Genomic DNA, 18,507 nt, shown 5'->3' with positions numbered 1-18,507 from the left:
GCTGATACTCACAGCCGTGCTGTCACAACAGGGGAAACTCGTTTATTGGGACATCACCAGGAACAGGTGCTACAGGTCACACAGGTGTTCTCAGACAACATACAGAAAACAGAATTTTGAAAAGAAACTCAGTCCTGAATCAAAGAGGGAATCTGGTGCTGTTTTCTGTGTTCAATTGTCCGGCATACCTTGGCCCCCTTTCCAAATGATCATAAACAATGGAAAAGACCTCACAGTCTATGAAATCAAGAGACTGCAAAGTGGAATTTCCAATAATTGGTGACTTCGAAATTGAGAATTTACTTTGGATCAATTCCAGCTGTTGATCGACTCTGTGTATTCCAATTCATTTTACCCATTCTTCTTGACAACAAAATATTAGACTGTTTTTGTTGAACTGAGTCGGCACTTGGTTAGGTCTTAGATTAGAGACATTTAACTGAAGAGATAATTGATCAACTTCGAAAGAAGATTCACAGATTCTAAAAGCAGCCCCACCAACTTTGAGCAATGACTTTGAGGATGAATGGAATACTGTGTGACATGCTCTGAATGGAATACTGTGTGACATACCTATTTCAACTCATAAATTCTAGAATGCTTATTAAAAATCAATTTCAACACATCATAGCTGTGCTTATCAAGGACGATGAAAAGCATTCATTCACAAGGCTGAGTTAGTATATGTCAATTACACCTCAATTTAAAAAAAAACGCAAACAAAAGACTGAGCTACGTGATACACGATCAAAGACAGCTTTGCCAGAGCTCCTGCAGCTCTGCGTACTTCTTAGATCACTATATTGCACACAGTTACAAGACAGCAAACTGGCATGAAGCTGGTCACTAAAAAGCAACCAGATGATGGTTTTCTAAGCACTAAAAATTTTTTTTCAAGTAATTTCAAAGGAGTCTGTTCCCTAGAAGTGTTGGACAAGAGTGAACTCAAGAAAAAATTGGAATGGAAATCGGCACATACCTGGAATCCTATTAAGTGTCACCCAGAAATGTTCATCCGGGCTGTAAGTATCTTTTGACCAGTGTAGTAGATCAACGGCCCTTTTGTCATGGAAGACAAAGTTGACAAACTCTCTGGTAAGGGCCACATAGGCAGTGCCAAAGTAGATGGTCAGCTGATGTGGAGGTGAGGTTTTCAAAATATTAGTATTTTTCACAAAAGAGCCATCTTTGCCTATGTGCTCCTGGTGGACGAATTTAGTCCGCTTAATTGCGTGAGCTGGGGGCAGCACCCCCGGGGTAATGTTTTTCCCTTTAAATCCTTTCAGATACTGAATTATCTCCCTGTTGGTTTTCAGGGGGAAGTCTTGCCCACACGTGTTGATGGCGTACTTCCACGGCACCTTGGACGCAGTTAGGTCTTTGAGGCAGTTCAAGTCAGCCTGGAGCCGGGAGATGCCCCCGTAGACCACTGGCTCTATCTTTGAGGCAACAAAAGCATTTTGGAAGCAACTCAGTAACTGCCACACAGATTCCTTAAACTCAGCTGTGGCTTTCTCATCCACATGGACGCAGTAGACATTTTGGGGCATGTAGACAGCCCTGAAGAGCCTTTCAAAAGTATCAAAGTCCTTATGGATGACCATGACATAAGCCAAAGGGAAAGCAACCTCTTCTTCCGACAGGGGGCTGGTGATGTAGTGGTTCTGGATTAGGTAGTCCTTACACGGGACACTCCCCAGAGGTGATGACAAGGTCTTTCCCCACAAAAAAGTTGACTTACCTTCTAAGGCGTAATCACAGGCATCTATTCTAAAATACTTGTGACTGGAGCCATTCAGCGTCCCGAAACTCTTTGGCAGGTGTAACTGGCTATTATAAAGTATCACGAAAACAACCACACTGAGCAGAGTGAAAGCAAAAAAGCAGTACCTCCAAAAGTTCATTATTTTCACTTCCTTGGGGAAGGAATCTCTCTCCAGGGATTGAGAAATGACCAGACCCTGAAAGCACACGTGTGAAGAGGTTGAACTGACTTCTCTTCCCAGTCTTGAATTTCGGCAAGCTGCTCCCGAGGGCTGGAGTCCTTCAAGCCTCATTGACCGTCTGCTGCGGCGTGGCGTCCATCCCCGCGGCGCCGGCCGGAGGAGAGATGCTGCTCCAGCCCGCACTGCTCTTCTGACCCTGGGTGCAGAATCCCCAGCAGCCAGCCGCGCGCCGCGCAGCCCGGTCCCGCCTCCCGCCCGGACCTCCTCATTTGCATACGAAACTCAAGGGGCGGATCTTAGCTAATTACGTTCTGGAACGGACTGACGGGTCCTTTTCACCCGGGCTGAGTTTCCCTCGCTTCGCCCCGCCCCCCTTCCATCCCGTCTCCTTCGATCTGCTCTCCCTGCGCTTCTCAGGCGCTCTCCTCGGCTTGGAGAGTGAGTGCTTCTACTTTTTCTGCCTCGCCCCGCAACCTGCTAGCAGCCCTTGGGAACCACGGCATTTAGGACTTCCGCCCCTCGGCTTTGTTCGTCTTCCCGTTTCTCTGCCCCTCTTTAGCATTTCAGTGTTATTTCTACCTCTGGGCACACAGACACAGATAAAAAACGCACTTGTAATAGGCGTAAGTAGAAGATCATCAACGGCCGAGGAGTCTGTGGCGAGGTGGGTGTTCCCTGGGTTAAATCAGACAGTCTGATGGTGTTACCTCGCATATGCATGTGTGCGTAGGCTACGGAAGAGGGGAAAAAAGAATTACACGCTTGGGGCATGAGATGAGGGCAGAAGGATGCGAGCAGTGAGTTGTAACATTAAAGGGTCGGTGTGGATGACATAAATGAAATAAAACACCTTAGTTTGCGTGCCAGAGGGAAAGGTGAGAGTCATTGTTCCCAGAAAGTTGGTTCTCATTTCACACAGAGCTTCAGAGAGCTTGAACTCCTGACACCCCAGTATCTACAGTATGTGGAGTGACTCGCCCCTGGTCTTTCGCAAGGTCTGACATCTTCAGATTTGAGGTCATTTCATCCAAATCAAAGAAGTCTGCTTCCCACCCAGCCCCCTCTTCTCCCACTTCCTTACTCTGAAGAAAAAACAAAGGCTTCAGGGCTGCTGCAAAATTCCTGGAAGTATCAGTCAGTGTAACCCAGGGGAGGCAGGAAAGGAAGCCCAGCAGGTCTGGTCACATTGCACAGGAGCTGTCGCTCACCTGGGCCGGTGCTTGGAGCGCTCAGCAAATGCGGAGTGCACTGTAGACTTTTGAGGGTGGTAAGGACACTTCTGGGGGGGAAGTGACTTGTCCAGCTAAAAATAAAAAATTAATTGTGGCAGCCACAGTGGTAGCTAAAAGTGGCCTGCTCCCCTCGCAGCCCGCAGTCACCCATCCATCCTACCTGTCTGGGCACCATGTGGCCCTGGGAGCAGCTGCCTCTGTCAGGAAAGTGTTTGGTGTATGATGCAGCAATCTCCCTGCCCCCTTCCAATCCCACACCCCCTCCCCCTTAGCTTACTAGCATTCACGGAGCTCATGAATGACAACAGTAGCTTGGAGGTGACCAATATTGATTTGGAAACAGACCCAAAGATCATCTAACGCACCCCTTATTTTGCAGATGAGGAAATGGAAGCCAAGAAGAATATTTTTTTCCAAAGTCATTCAGCTGGACAGAAGCCAGAAACCTTCATTCTGCAGCTCCCTTTCCAGTCTATTTGGCTTCAAATCCCCGCTGGTCAGTGACCGGCTACGAAACCAGGGTAAAGTTACTTAACCTCTCTTAGCCCCGGGGTTCTTTATCTGTGAGATGAAAAAATCACAGCAGTTCCCATTTCGCGTGGTGTGAAGAACGGGTAAATGAGATGATGCTTGTTCTGGGTTTGGGTATACGATCACAAGTGTTCACTACACATTACCAGTTACCGTTGTCATTTCTCTTTTGAAAAATACCCAACATTTCTCACCGTGTGAATGAACTGATATTTTGACTTCTGTTCTTAGTAATGGAAAAGAGAAACATTTATCCTGTTAAGGCTTCCCATTGGGTTGATTGATTCCCACTGAACACGAGGGGAGGTTAAATCTTGCTCTTTCCCTCCCATTGCTAGCCCTTTTGGCCCAGACAAAAAGTAGAAATGTGGCTATAGAAAGGGAAGAACTGAACCGTCCATTTGGATGCCTTCACTTCCCTTCGTTCTAGTGGAAGTGAAGCTGGTGGAGGAAGGGAAAGGCAGGGCTAGTAAGTTCACGAGTGGCAGCGAACACTTGGCCAAGGTGTCATGGACATAGAGGGAGTGTGCGGACCTCAGGGAAGAGCCTGGGTCCCACCTAAAGCAAGCAGCTCCCTCTCAGTGCTGGCTATTAATGCCATGCTGGTCATAGGGCCAGTGCTGCCAGCTTTTCAGATATTTTAAGAGAAGTGAGAAAGCTGAGTTTTATATATATATATACATATGTATATATATATATATATCCCAAACTCTTTCAATGTTACCAAGTCGTTAACACATTTGTAAGACACGTGCATGTACATTCACTCCCGAAGACTGCATTTGGGCCTAAGGATGCCGGTTTATCGTCTTTGCTTTCAGCATTAAAGGTCATGTATTTTGAATCCCTCTTGAGACTTAGCCTATGGACTCTTAGCTTAGACATAATCATAACAAACTGACTCAGAACTGAACAGATTAAAAGTCACAGATGAAAAGAGGGATGTAGCACTGGGGATCGGGGCACCCTGTGGTCAGCGAGAAGGGGCGGACAGAGGGTGAAATAGGTTCCAGAAAAGCTCCAGAAGCAGAGCATTGCACAATCATTCCATTAAAGGATGGCTGACAGTCCTACAGCTCGGTGACCATTTTATTACTGTCGACAAGGACCTCCAGTATTGTAAAATATCAAATAAGTTAATGTCACTATGAAACGGCTGGACAACCGTACAGATCACTGCAAACATTGGGCCAACCAGACTTTCTTTGAAAACAAGCAGAGTACTAACATCTAGCGAATAGGAATATAAATGTATTTCTATATTTTATGCATATGTGCTGCAGATGTTATTTAAAAAGTCATTTGTAGGGGCGCCTGGGTGGCTCAATCTGTTAAGCATCTGCCTTTGGCTCAGGTCAAGATCCCAGGGTCCTGGGATCGAGTCCTGCATCGGGCTCCTTGCTCATTGGGGACCTGCTTCTCCCTCTCTGTCACTCCCTCTGCTTGAGCTCTCTCTCTCTCTCAAATAAATAACTAAAATCTTTTTAAAAATAAAATAAAAAGTCATTTGTGAAATATGTTTATTCAGAATCTTTTTTTAATTAACCATTTTCTGCACAAAAGGGGAGGCTTTTGGTTATTTAATAACCTCACAATTATGACAAGAATTTTTCCCTGAAAGTATTAGGCAATTATGTTGAACACATGATCCTATATCAGGCATCAGCATTTTTTCTATAAAGGGCCACATAGTAAATATTTTAGGCTTGTAGGACTTTTGTTCTCTGATGCAACCATGGAGAGCTGTTATCACAGCATGAAAGTAGCCATAACACTATGTGCCTGTGTCTTGCTAAATCTTAATTTATGGACACTGGTATCGAAAGTTCATATAATTGCCATGTCACCAAATCATCTTCTTTTGATTTTTTCCCCCAACCATTTAAAAATGTAAAGTCGCTCTTTGTTTGCAGACAGTACAGAAATGGGCCAGGTTTAGCCCAGGGGCTGTATGTAGTTTGCTGATCTCTGTTCTAGATTGCAGTCTGATCCTCCAGGCCCACATTTTGCCGTATTGGAGTCTTTGCAATCACCTAGAATTTCTGTATCTTTACAGATAAATGCGGAATGAGGGCAGATAGCAATGTTGGTCATCCTTACACCTGCATGAAGCTGCTTCCACCCACCCTCTGGGTTACAGTGAGGGCCCTGGATTATAGGCTTCAGTGTCCTTCTTTCTTCTAGAAAATGGAGATGCTAAGAAGACTGACCTCATAGGGTTCTAAAGAGATTTCTTTCTTTATCTATATATTTATTTATTTTAAGATTTTGTTTATTTATTTATTTGACACAGAGAGAGAGAGAGAGACCACAAGCAGGGGGAGTGGCAGGCCAGAGGAAGAAGCAAACTCCCTGGAGTCATCAGGGAGCCTGATGTGGGGCTCGATCCCAGGACACCAGGATCATGACCTGAGCCCAAGGCAGAGGCTTAACTGACTGAGCCACCCAGGCACCCCAGGTTCTAAAGAGTTTTAAATAGTTTGGGATGTAAAAAGAGCTTAGAACACACCTTGCACATAAGAATGACTCAACACATCTTAAGTCATCTCTCTGTTGGCAAACTTGGCTCACCCAGGAAACCACCTGCCCCGTCCGCCATCCTAGGTACGTATAGTAAAGCCGAGCAGCTGTACTTGAGGGGTCATTCTGCCACCTAAAAGATCCCGAAGGTTAGGCAGGAGTCTTCAAGGCCACTGTTATCATCATGGGCGACATTGGCCTCTTCTGCCCTATCCCCCTGCCCCGGGGCGGGGGGGGGGGGGCGGCAGGTACCCTTCATTCCCAGCTGCAGCCCCTTCCACCCATTTTCCAAACCACATCCAAATGGTTACCCACCCCGCAAAAAGGTTATGATAGAGACAAATACACAGAATGGTGGGGAAGACTGAGGCTTTGGAGCAGGGTTTAAACAAGGCTCTGCTGGGGTGGCCCAGCCGATTAAGCAAGACTCTTGGTTTGGGCTCAGGTCCTGATCTCAGGGTCATGAGATTGAACCCACCATCGGGCTCAGTGTGGCATCTGCTTGTGATTTTCTCTTCCTCTCCCTCTGCCCCTTCGGCTCATGCACTCTTTAAAATGCATAAATAAATCTCTTAAAAAAAAACCGAGGCTCTGCTGCTTACTACATGACCCTGAAAAAGTCTCTTGGAATCACTTTGCCTTAGTTTTCCAATTTTTAAAAAAAGAGTAGTCTATCCAATCTGGCTAAGAGGCCTTCTTCCCCTCCTGCTATGTATGCCACAGAGCACCACCTCATTCTTCTGGGGTCACACTCCTTTTCTTACTTCCCTAACAGTAGCATTCTTCGGGTAGCCAAGTTCTTTCCCCTTCTGGGCTGAATTGCCCAGATTTAATTCTAATCACCCACACAAAAACAAAAGCAAAAACCAAACACACATCACAAACAAAATTTTATCTTTGGTTATATTCTGTTAAATTTCGAGGGACAGAATAAGGGACTGTGTGTCTTTCTAGGCAACTTTTCTGAATGTTTCCTTTGAGAAAAAAAGATTGCAGATTCATGACGAGAACTTGCATGTACAAGGTCTGTCCAGATCTGGGATAGTCTTCTGCCACCCTTCTGACACCAACCATCTCCGAACTCTTCCATCTCCATATTTTTGAACATCAGACTGACATTGCAAGGGGATGGTGTTTCTATTAAGAGACAGTAGTTTATCATTCAGCAGCTGCCAGAGAACTGTATCTTGAAGATATTCTTTATCTTTTGAACGTTTTCAAATAAGTGGAAACAAAACAGTCTTAAAATAGAGATAGGCAGTGACTCCCTCCAACTTCTACTTTTAATAGCCCTATTAAATTCTTGACTCGTGTTCAGTTTATTCAATCCACTCTCCTACTAGCTTCTTTCCCACAGAACCTGTCATTAACTTGAGTTTAGACAGTTTATTAGGGCAGAGGGCTTGGATCAATCCCAAAAAGCGGACACTTCTTTCCTAGACATTAAAATGCTGGAACAAATTTGTCTCCAAGATATGTCCTGTGTTTGCACTTCATTGGAGATCTTTGCATTTGATTCTCCCACTGGTTAAAGTGGTTTTAGGGGTGCCTGAGCGGCTCAGTCGTTAAGCGTCTGCCTTCAGCTCAGGTCAAGATCCTGGAGTCCTGGGATGGAGCCCCTCATTGGGCTCCTTGCTCAGCGGGAAGCCTGCTTCACCCTCTCCCACTCACCCTGCTTCTGTTCCCCATCTCGCTGTCTGTCAAATAAATACATAAAATCTTTTAAGAAAATAAAGTAGTTTTAGATTCAGATTTTATGTGTACTGATTTATCCTTTTAAATGACTTCCTTAAACTTTATCCTTTCTCCTCAAAAACAATGGAAAAATTGTTATAAGTAGAGTAGGCTTGGTCCCAGTCTGCTTTGGTTAGGGCCCTCGTGACTGGTAGCGCAGTTTCAATCATTACCCTTCAACGAGTCTTTAGTATGATGGAACCTGCATAACTGAGTGGTTTGATTATAACTTGTTTCCAGTTTATTAATCGGTGCTGTTCTATGGAAGATAAATATCTTGATCCTGAGATGACCTGGGCATTGGGAAGTGAGCAGGAATGTGTTGGGGCAGTGCTTAGGGTAACCAGCTGTCCCAGTTTGCCCAAGAGGGAGGGATTTTTGGGGATGTGGGATTTTTCAGTGCTAAAACTGGGAAAGTCCTGGGCACATCAGGATGAATTGGTCACCCTAGACACCAGCAGTCCTGCCCACTCATATTTGCTTAAAGAGTATTCAGTAACTGATCAGTGCCTGGGGCGTCTGGGTGGCTCAGTTGGTTAAGCGGCTGACTCTTGATTTCAGCTCAGGTCATGATCTCAGGGTTGTGAGATCAAGCCCCCGCTTCCCCCTACCCCATGATGGGCATGGAGCCTGATTAAGATTCTCTTCCCCTCTGCCCCCCCCCTCAAAAAAAAAAAAAAGGAAAAGTAAAGAAAAGAAAGGTTAAAAAAAATACCAGGGGCACCTGGGTGGTTCAGTTGGTGAAGCATCTGACTCTTGATTTCAGCTCAGGTAATGATCTTAGGGTCACAAGATTGAGCCCCACATAGGGCTCCTCACTCAGTGGGGAGTCTGCTGGAGATCCTTTCCCTCTGCTTCTCCCCTGCTCATGAGCTCGCATGTGCCCTCTCTCTCTCTCTCTCTCTCTCTCAAATAAATAATTCCTTAAAAAATAAATAACTGATCAGGGTGGAAGGGAAAGAAATGTTTAAGCCATTGATCTGGGTGTGGGAGCATCAGACCATCCAAAGTCTGCAAACTGTAATGCATAAAAACTATATCACCCTTCCCTACATAGCCCAAACCACCGAGGAATAGGGACAAAATGATTAGCATTTGTAGGAAAGCTTCTCAGTGAACCAAAAAGGACACACAAATTGTTGTACCCATACAGATGTTCCCCAGTGGATATAAAAATGTCTTAATAACAACCTACATAATGAAGGGAGAACCCAAAAGGAAAATAACTGTTACTATAGTGTTAACAGATACTGAAATCCCCTCTCCTCCACATCACATGTGACTTGAGACGTCTTCTTTCTGTTAAAATGAGACTAATAGATAAATATGGGGGTCTAATGAATGGATACACTTATTTTAACATTTGCAGTAAATGGGGCAATAAAGCCAGAAAATGTTCACTTATTTACGGAGCAGCAGAGTCAACCAGCCATTTGAGCTCTCCCACTCTCCATTTCCAAATTTGTACAACCTTAGGATTGGAAGTAGACGTTCCCTTAGGCTTCTTCCAGCTCTAAATGCTGTGATTATTCTAAATTCTGCCCAGAATAAAGAGGAGGCTGTTTTTACAGGAAAACTGCTCTGGGGAGCTTTGTTTAGATTCACTGAGGGCAGGAGAAAGTCCAAAATGTGGTAGGATAACTGACCCGTGATAAAATCAAGAAGACTTGGAGGTGGGTGGAGGGCAGTTAGCTCAGACAGACCAAAGTCCTGGGAGAGGAGAAACCAGATGGGGGTGTACAGCCTTTCCAGAAGATCACCGGACACCTAACCAGGACTTCAGGGTCTAAGCTGGGCAGTTTTCAGGTGGGATGTGGGAGAGCGTTTGGAGTCCCGGGCAGGAGGACCTTCCTTTTGCAGACCCCCAAGGAACTCTGACTCAAAGACAGAATTACAGATTTTCATCATGAAGGAGGAATCCCATGAGGATTGGGGCTAAGGAAGTGGGTAGGGGAAAAGGAAGTGTCTAGAAGAGGGGACTTATGATGGCAGGAAGCTAACTGCATTGGGATGATCTGAGTATCTTCAGCTTGCTTAATTAAAAAAAGGCAGTTTTGGGGTGCCTGGGTGGCTCGGTCTGTTGAGCGTCCAACTCTTGATTTTGGCTCAGGTCATGAATTTGGGATGGTGGGATCAAGCCTGCATTGGGCACTATGCTCAGTGAGGAGTCTGCTGGAGATTCTCTCTCTCCCTCTCCCTCTGCCCCTCCCCTGCTCACCTGCACATGAACACGTGTGTGCATTCTCTCTCTCTTAAATAAATAAATAAATAAATCTATATAAAAAATGGCAGTTTTATTCTCTAATATGTCCACAATTAAGTTCTTATCTTTTAAATCTGGCTGAAAAGAAAGATTATGGGAAATGGATATCATCCATCTATTCTCTGAAAACATGGCACTGACATGGATATAGGATAAATATATTTTGGGGAAAACCTGCCACTCATGGCTTTCTCCAAAAGCATCTCAAGAAAGAATGTCATATACTCTGCAGGTCAAAGGATGAGAGAAAGACAGGCTTATAAACAGCTCTGGCATTGAGAAACCACATTAAGAAATGGTTAGTTAGGAAAGTCACTAATACATTTATTGCTTTGGATGTCACCTTCTACGATTGCAAATTGTCTACGCTGAGTCTCAGAGAAACAAAATCACCCAAAATCTCAGCAAGGTCATTTCCTTAACCAACTGATGAGTTTTTTCCATCAAAGAAGCGGCCTTATGGGGGCCTGGGTGGTACTGTTAGTTGAGCACCTGACTCCTGGTTTCAGCTCAGATTGTAATCTCAGGGTCTAGGGATTGAGCCCTGCCCTGGGCTCTGTGCTCAGCTGGGAGTCTGCTTAAGACTCTCTCTGCCCCTCCCCAATGCATGCTCCCTTGCTCTCTCTCTCTCAAATAAATAAATAATTTTTTTTTTAGAACAGCTTTATGAAAACCCAGATATGGTCTTTAAAGCAGGGGCCTCTACTGATGGGCTGTTCTTTTTACCTCTTTGGTGGTAAGAATAAGGCACCAGTTTGGTAAACTCAGGGATGGTAGACCTCGGATTGAAGCATAGTCTGGCATAAGCCTGTACTGCTCCCAAAATAAGCTTGGCATTGTGAAGCATTCTCAAGGGGAACAAGATGCTTTGGAAAAACTGAAGGAGAGAGAACAGTTCCATTGCTGTTGACCAGGAGCAGAAAGGACTTCAGGAAATGGCCCAGAAAGACTGAACATGGCTAGAAAACGCTGTCTGAAACTGATCCCTCAGAATGTGGCAAAGTAATCTAGGTTGTGGGGTGTGTCTGTGTGTGTGTGTGATGGGGGTGGCGGAGGGGATGATGATTTGTAGCTGACTGGGCAGCAGGGCTGAGCAGCATATTAAAAATTATTTCCATTTAGGAGAACAACAATGGAGTTATCACAATCCTGGATTTCAAGATACACTACAAAGCTGTAGTAACCAAGACAGTATGGTACTGCCACAAAAACAGACACACAAATCAATGGAACAGAGTAGAGAGTCCAGAAATAAACCCAGGCTTATATGGTCAATTACTCTATGGCTAAGGAGGCAATATTATACAACGGGGGAAAAGACGGTCTCTTCAACAAGTGGTGCCAGGAAAACTAGACAGCTATATGTAAAAAAATGAAACGGGTTTTCTTACACCATATACAAAAATAAACTCAAAATGGATTAAAGACCTAAATGTGAGATCTGAAATGGTAAAATTCCTAGAATAAAACATATGCAGTGATTTCCTTGACATCCGCTGTAGAAACATATTTTCTAGCTATGTCTCCTCGAACAAGAGAAACAAAACCAAAATTAAATGATTGGGACTACACCAAAATCATTTTACACAATGCAGGAAAGCAACAAAAGACAACCTGCTGAATGGGAGAAGGTATTTGCAAACAATATATCTGATAATGATTAATATCCAAAGTATACAAAGAACACATAAACTCAACACCAAAAAAACCCAATCCGATTAAAAAATGGGCAGAGGACGTGAATAGACATTTTTTCCAAAGAAAAAATACAAATGAACAATAGATACATGAAAAGACGCTCAACATCACTCATCATCAGGGAAATGCAAATCAAAACCACAGTGAGATACCACCTCACACCCATCAGAAAGGCTAAAGTAAAAAACATAAGAAACAAGTGTTGGCGAGGATGTGGAGAAAGGAAACCCTCGTGCACGGTTGGTGGGAAGGCAAGCTGGTGCAGCCACTGTGGAAAACAGTATGGAGGTTCCTCAAAAAATTAAAAATAGACTTCCATATGATCCAGTAATTCCACTACTGGGTATTTACCCAAAGAAAACAAAAACACTAATTTGAAAAGACATGTGTACCCTTATGTTTACTCCCGCATTATTTACAATAACCAAGATACAGATGCAACCCAAGTGTCCATCTACAGATAAATGGGTAAAGACGTGGTGTATATATAATGGGATATAAGAAAGAATGAAATCTTGCCATTTGTGACAATATGGAGGGACCTACAGGGTATTAATGCTAAGTGAAATAAGTCAGGATACCATAGGATTTCACTCACAAGTGGAATTTAAGGGGAAAAAAAGTATAAAGAAAGAAGAGACAAACAAAAACCCAGACTCTTAAATACAGAGAACAAACTGGGTTGCCAGAGGGAATGTTGGGGGGCGGGGTGTTAATAAATAAAGGGGATTAAGAATGCACTTATCTTGATGAGCTCTGAGCAATGTATAGAATTGTTAAATCATCATATTGTACACCTGAAACTAATATAACAATATTAGTTTATTATACTTGAATAAAAAATTATTTCCATTTAAATCGATTCAGTAACTATTCTTATCCCACTGGATGTTCACTGTGTTAGGCTGCCAAAAATATAAAAGACCCCAAAAGAGATTATATAGTTCAGTCAGGGTAATATGATATTCACATTCATAATGATAATATAGAGAAGATTATAGAATGACATAAATGAGTTATGACAAAGGTTTACAAAGTGTATAATTGAAAAAAAAATCGGAAACCCTTCCTAAATGACAAGTCATTGAATGCAGACATATTAAAACCATTATTTAAATGGGAGAGATGGAGGACCATGGCCCATGTAGATAGAATGACATGAAGAAGAAAAGTGCCCAAGGTAGGAACACAAGGCACAGTGATTTTTCTGGGAAAGAGCAGTGGGAATCGACAATGAGGTGATATTGTGATAATGAAGTGATATTTACTAAGAATATGCTGGTATCCAACATGCCATGTTGAGATGTTTATACAGAGTAATTCAGTAAACTGTGGGAACTCCTTAAAGCATTTGAGATTGAGAAGTTATTCTTAGAGCCATGGCTTCATTAGAAAAATATGTCAAGAGTGTTAAAATGGTTTGAAGAGAGAGACCTGGGCTAGAGAGTGCACTTGGGCGGGTCTAACAATCTATTTGAGCGCATGATGGGCTGGAGTTACAGTGGTAGTGATGGGAACAGGCCGGGTGATACTCACTAGAAACCATCCCGGACAGAATGTACAGAATGTGCTGATTAGATATGGGGCAGAAAACTATTGGCTAACAGGAGAGAATGGTGGTGGCAGTCACAGAGATTCTCGAGAGGTGGTTTGTGGGGAGTAGGGAGATGGAAGGGGGAGCATGTCAGCGGGAGCCCCAGGAGAAGATATCCAATAGACAGGGAGAAATGTAGGAAAGGGCCTGGGGAGCACGATGCAGGATTATGATTCATCAGTACCCAAGCGGTGAGGAGCTATAGACATAAATTAGAATCACCAAGGGAGAGAGAACATTAACAGCCAAAAAAGCAAGCTGAGGAAAGACTCCAGGGGGATGCTTACCGAAAATTCAAATTTCCCTAATTCTGAATTTCCCTGAGAATAGTGACTCTGAAATCAACTATTAACCAACTCTCAACTTAACAGTTGGTAACAAGAGTAAGAAAAGAACAAAATTATCCATTTAAATACAAGATTCTCAAAGAGGGATTATAAAAGCAAGGCCCTTTAACACATTTGGCAACATGATAGCCTTCACATAATGTTGGAATCATAGCTGAAAAAGTTAAAAATAGAACCACCCTACGATCCAGCAAGTGCACTACTAGGAATTTACCCAAAGAATACAAAAATACTAATTCAAAGGGGTACATGCACCCCGATGTTTATAGCAGCATAATCTGCAATAGCCAAATTATGGAAATTGCTGTGTCCATCAACGGATGCATGGATAAAGTAGATGTGATGTCTATATATGATGGAATATTACTCAGCTATAAAAAGAGTAAAATCTTACCATCTGCAATGGCATGGATGGAGTTAGAGAGTATTATGTTAAGAGAAATAAGTCAGAGAAAGACAAATGCCATATGATTTCACTCCTAGGTAGAATTTAAGAAACAAAACAGATGAGCAAAGAGGAAAAACAGAGAGAGAGAGAGAGGGAAACCAAGAAGCAGACTCAACTCTAGAGAACAAACAGATGATTACCAGAGGGGAGGGAGATGGGGGCGAATGGACGAAACAGGTGAAGGGGATTGTGATGAGCACCGGGTGATGTATGGAAGAGTTGAATCACTATATTGTACACCTGAAACCAATATATCACTGTATGGTAACTAACTAGAATTTAAATAAAACTTTAAAAGATAATGTACCACTTCAAATATGTAACAAATTAAAAATAAATCAATAAATAAAACTAGATAGTCCTCAAGAAAAAAATTTCCATGACAAAGTATTGTTCAAAGACTACTGGCTTCAGTCTTTGATAATTTTCTCTTTGTGGCTCTTACCCTACCTGCCTTTTTAAGTAAAAATGACTTTTAAAAATTAATTAATTAATTAATTAGGGGCGCCTGGGTTGCACAGTCATTAAGCGTCTGCCTTTGGCTCAGGGCATGATCCCAGTGTTCTGGGATCGAGCCCCACATCAGGCTTCTCTGCTGAGAGCCTGCTTCTTCCTCTCCCACTCCCTGTGCTTGTGTTCCCTCTCTCACTGGCTGTCTCTGTCAAATAAATAAATAAAATCTTTTTTTAAAATTAATTAATTAATTAATTATTTGTTTATTTATTCATTTATTTATGAGAGAGAGCATGAGCAGGGGAGGGGGGAGGGGCAGAGGGAGAGTGAGAAGCAGACTCCCCAACGAGCAGGGAGCCTGACATGCGACTTGATCCCAGGATCCTGAGATCATGACCTGAGCTGAAGGCAGATGCCTAACCGACTGACCCACCCAGGTATCCCTAAAAATGACTTTTAGAGAAGAATGATTCTATACATTCACTGTAAGGAGGAGAGAGAACACTGGATTAGCCCTAAAACAATCTGAATTCATGTTCTGAGTTTGCCGATTACTAGCCATTCAATAAATTCAAGACATACTGAGAGAACAATATGCACCCTACAGGGAGTTTAGGTTGCAAAGTCAGTGTATGGGGCGCCTGGGTGGCTCAGTCATTAAGCTTCTACCTTCGGCTCAGGGCGTGATCCCAGTGTTCTGGGATCAAGCCCCACATCAGGCTCCTCCGCTAGGAGCCTGCTTCTTCCTCTCCCACTCCCCCTGCTTGTGTTCCCTCTCTCGCTGGCTGTTTCTCTGTCAAATAAATAAATAAAATCTTTAAAAAAAAAAAGTCAGTGTATAAAGGGGAAACAACATACAGTCAAAATTCCTCTGGAGAAATCCCTTGGGAATGTGCCGCCTTGAGATGACACGGAGTCTCCGTAATTCCAACATGACCGATTTTCCCTTTAATCTTGGTCCAGATGGTGGTTTCTTCTAACGAGCACCAGATGAAGAAGTTGGCTCGGGCTGAGGAGCTGTCTTATGAGATATACACGGTATCTTTACCATTCGGGAGCCATGGGAACCAAGAGCCATCATGGGAATAAGCAGAATCCAGCTCATGCTCACGCTAAACCCCAGACAAACTGGGTGGAATGGAGGGCAGAGCTGGATGGCCAAAACCATTTAAATGTACACACTGTGTGTGTGCGCACGCACGGTATGCGCTCATGTGCGTGTATGTGTGAATACAGCTGCGTTTGTGCAAGTTGAATGAATGTAAGTTGAGACTCCACTGTGCTGAGCACTGTTCATGGAGCAGGAGTTGCACCAGGTATAAAGAAAACAAAAATCAGTAGGTTTTACCTTTGAAGCTCAGTCTAGAAGGCTCTGGGAACACAAACAGCCTTCCAGGACCATTAATAGTGTGATACAGGAGGAGCGAGTCCATGGGAGTGAGAATTAGAAGTCTTTTTAGAGACTGACTGTAAGCTGAATCTTAAGAGAGAAGCATATGTCAGTCAAATGAGGGAGGGGAAGGAAAAGTCCAGAGCATTCTGTCAGGGGGTCTGGCATGAGTCAAGGCATACAGGGCGCGAGTGGCACATTTGGAACTCACAAGCCATCTCGTAGAGCTGGAGTACAGCATGGGATGGGGTGCATAGGAAGAGAAGGTGCTAGAAAGGCTAAGAGTGCCCTGTGCCCAGTGAAGGGCTGGGGTGTTATGTTGGAGGTGATGAGGATCCATTGAAGGTCATCAGGGAGAGAGATGATCGCATGATCAACTTTTATAAAGGTCATCCTGCCACTATGGAGAATGGGTTAAAGCAGACTGAGAATGGAATCAGGGAAAATACAGTTGACCCTTGAACAATGCAGGGGTTAGGGGTGCCCACCCCTGGTGCAGGAGAAAATCCGCATACAACGTTCGACTCCCCCAAAACTTAACCACTTAGAGCCTACTGTTGACTGGAAGCCTTCCTTAACCATGACAACCAGTCAACCCATATTTTGCATCCGATATGTATCATATACTCTATCCCAACAATCAAGCCACCTGGACAAAAGAACATGTCATTAAGAAAATCATAAGGAAGAGAAAATACGTTTACAGCACTGGACTGTAAAAAGTCCACGCATCAGTGAACCTACACGGTTCCAACCCGTGTCGTTCACGGGTCAGCCGTGGTTAGAAAGGAGCGAGACGGCTGCAGGAGAGAGAGGAGGGGACACTGATGACAGCGCCAGAGGCCGGGGGGGGGGGGGAGGGGGGGAGGAGGCAGAGAGCCAGTTTCCGTGTATTGACTGTTTAGTCTGTATCCAGTGCTCTGCCAAGAACCTGTACTCACCGTCTCGCTTTTTCTGCCAGGAAGCCTAGCAAGGTGGTGTTGCCAGGTCATGTCATCCCCGTGGCCGTCTCACGAGGGCCTGGCTCACCTCATGCCAGCGCCAGCCCTCACCGTCACTCACGTGGCTGCTTTTCTGTCTCCTGAACATCCAGAGCGCCTGCTCCCTGGGACCTTGGCAAGCCCCGGCCCCTCTGCCTGGCACCTTCCTCTCAAGGGCATGGCTGGCTCGTTCACATTACGAGGAGCAGCACATGCGCTCCTCTCCCCAAGAAGGCTTCCCAGTCCCACCCCATTTAAAGCAGGTCCCTTTCTGGATCAGCCTGTGTTTTCATAGCACTTATATGGTATAGAGCTAACTTAAATACAATCCTAAAAAATACACTTTTATGAGTCAGAAGGGATATGCTTATTGAAATCATGCCACTTCCACAGAAGTAACTTAATTAGTAGTCTCCAAATTACAATTGCTCAAGATATAAAGTTTAATATCTCAGCTAAATCTTGCCCTTCTAATACCAGGTGGAGATATCTGGTCCTTAACACTCTGCCCTCAGGACAAAGAACCATTTTGCTGTGGGGAGTGTGCGGTAGTCTGACCCGCACACACGAAGGAAGCATCTTCCACTGTAGCCTGACCCTTGGGAAAGTGATCCACGAAAGGCTGGTCAACATTCTTCACCCCTGCCGCTCCCTCCCCCACCCGCAGTTTGGTTAGGGATAGGGATTTGGACCAAGCAGGATCAATCTGCGGACTCCGCTACACTGTTGCTGGAACTCTCAGGGAAAGGATTTTCTTGTCCCCTAGAGTGCCAGCTGTCAGAACCAAGTACCCGGAGATACTTCTGGCCATCTCTGACACCATGTGGGAGAACCTGCCTGAATGGGGCCGACACAGAGAGAGAGGGTCACCAGCTCGTCCCAGTTTGCCGGAACTTTCCTGATGGTAGCACTGGGAGTCCCATACCTACCTCCCTTTAGCTCTGGGCGAACGGGGACCATTTTTCACCCCCTGGAGAGAACACCTGGCAAGAAAGAGTCCTGAATATATTGTTTCTTCTAGATCCAGCTTTTTTTGGAGCCCTTCGAGCATCTCACTTCTGTGACCCAGTGGGCTCTGGTGTCTATTTCAGCCACTCTGAGTTGTGTTTCTTGCCACGGAAGGAGTCAGAACACACTCCCAAAGAATGCGCACATATAAATAAAACGCGAAGTTAAAGAAGCAAAATAAATCGAAGTAGGAAACATGCTATTTTTAGATTTAAAAAATGCGGAAATGTGATGATGCAGTCACTTCTGAGGTTGAGATAATTTATTTGAAGAAGGGGCTCTGGAAAAAAAATAGATACAAAATGGAAAAAGGAAGAGAGGCAAATGAAAACACTTTTATGGAAGAAAAACCTCATGGCATGA

General features: G+C 44.1%; 1 protein-coding gene across 2 annotated transcripts in view; it reads right to left on the bottom strand.

The window, feature by feature from the left end:
* Positions 1-18,507, bottom strand: part of LOC123801609 (N-acetyllactosaminide beta-1,6-N-acetylglucosaminyl-transferase) — a 79,689-nt gene that overhangs the window by 28,824 nt on the left and 32,358 nt on the right. The window contains exon 1 of one of the 2 annotated variants that reach the window (XM_045811718.2): positions 980-2,333. The exons of the other annotated variant lie outside the window; for it this stretch is intronic. Coding sequence (XP_045667674.1) covers positions 980-2,057 — 1,078 coding nt within the window. The 5' untranslated portion in view covers positions 2,058-2,333. Of the gene's footprint in view, positions 1-979; positions 2,334-18,507 lie in introns of those variants that run through there. 2 annotated transcript variants of the gene reach the window in all.

Source organism: Ursus americanus, chromosome 32, assembly GCF_024610735.1.
Source record: "Ursus americanus isolate L20-20 chromosome 32, mUrsAme1.1.p, whole genome shotgun sequence".
Taxonomy (NCBI): domain Eukaryota; kingdom Metazoa; phylum Chordata; class Mammalia; order Carnivora; family Ursidae; genus Ursus; species Ursus americanus.
The sequence above is the reverse complement of the archived record's forward strand: the minus strand, read 5'-3'. Positions and strand labels throughout refer to the sequence as shown.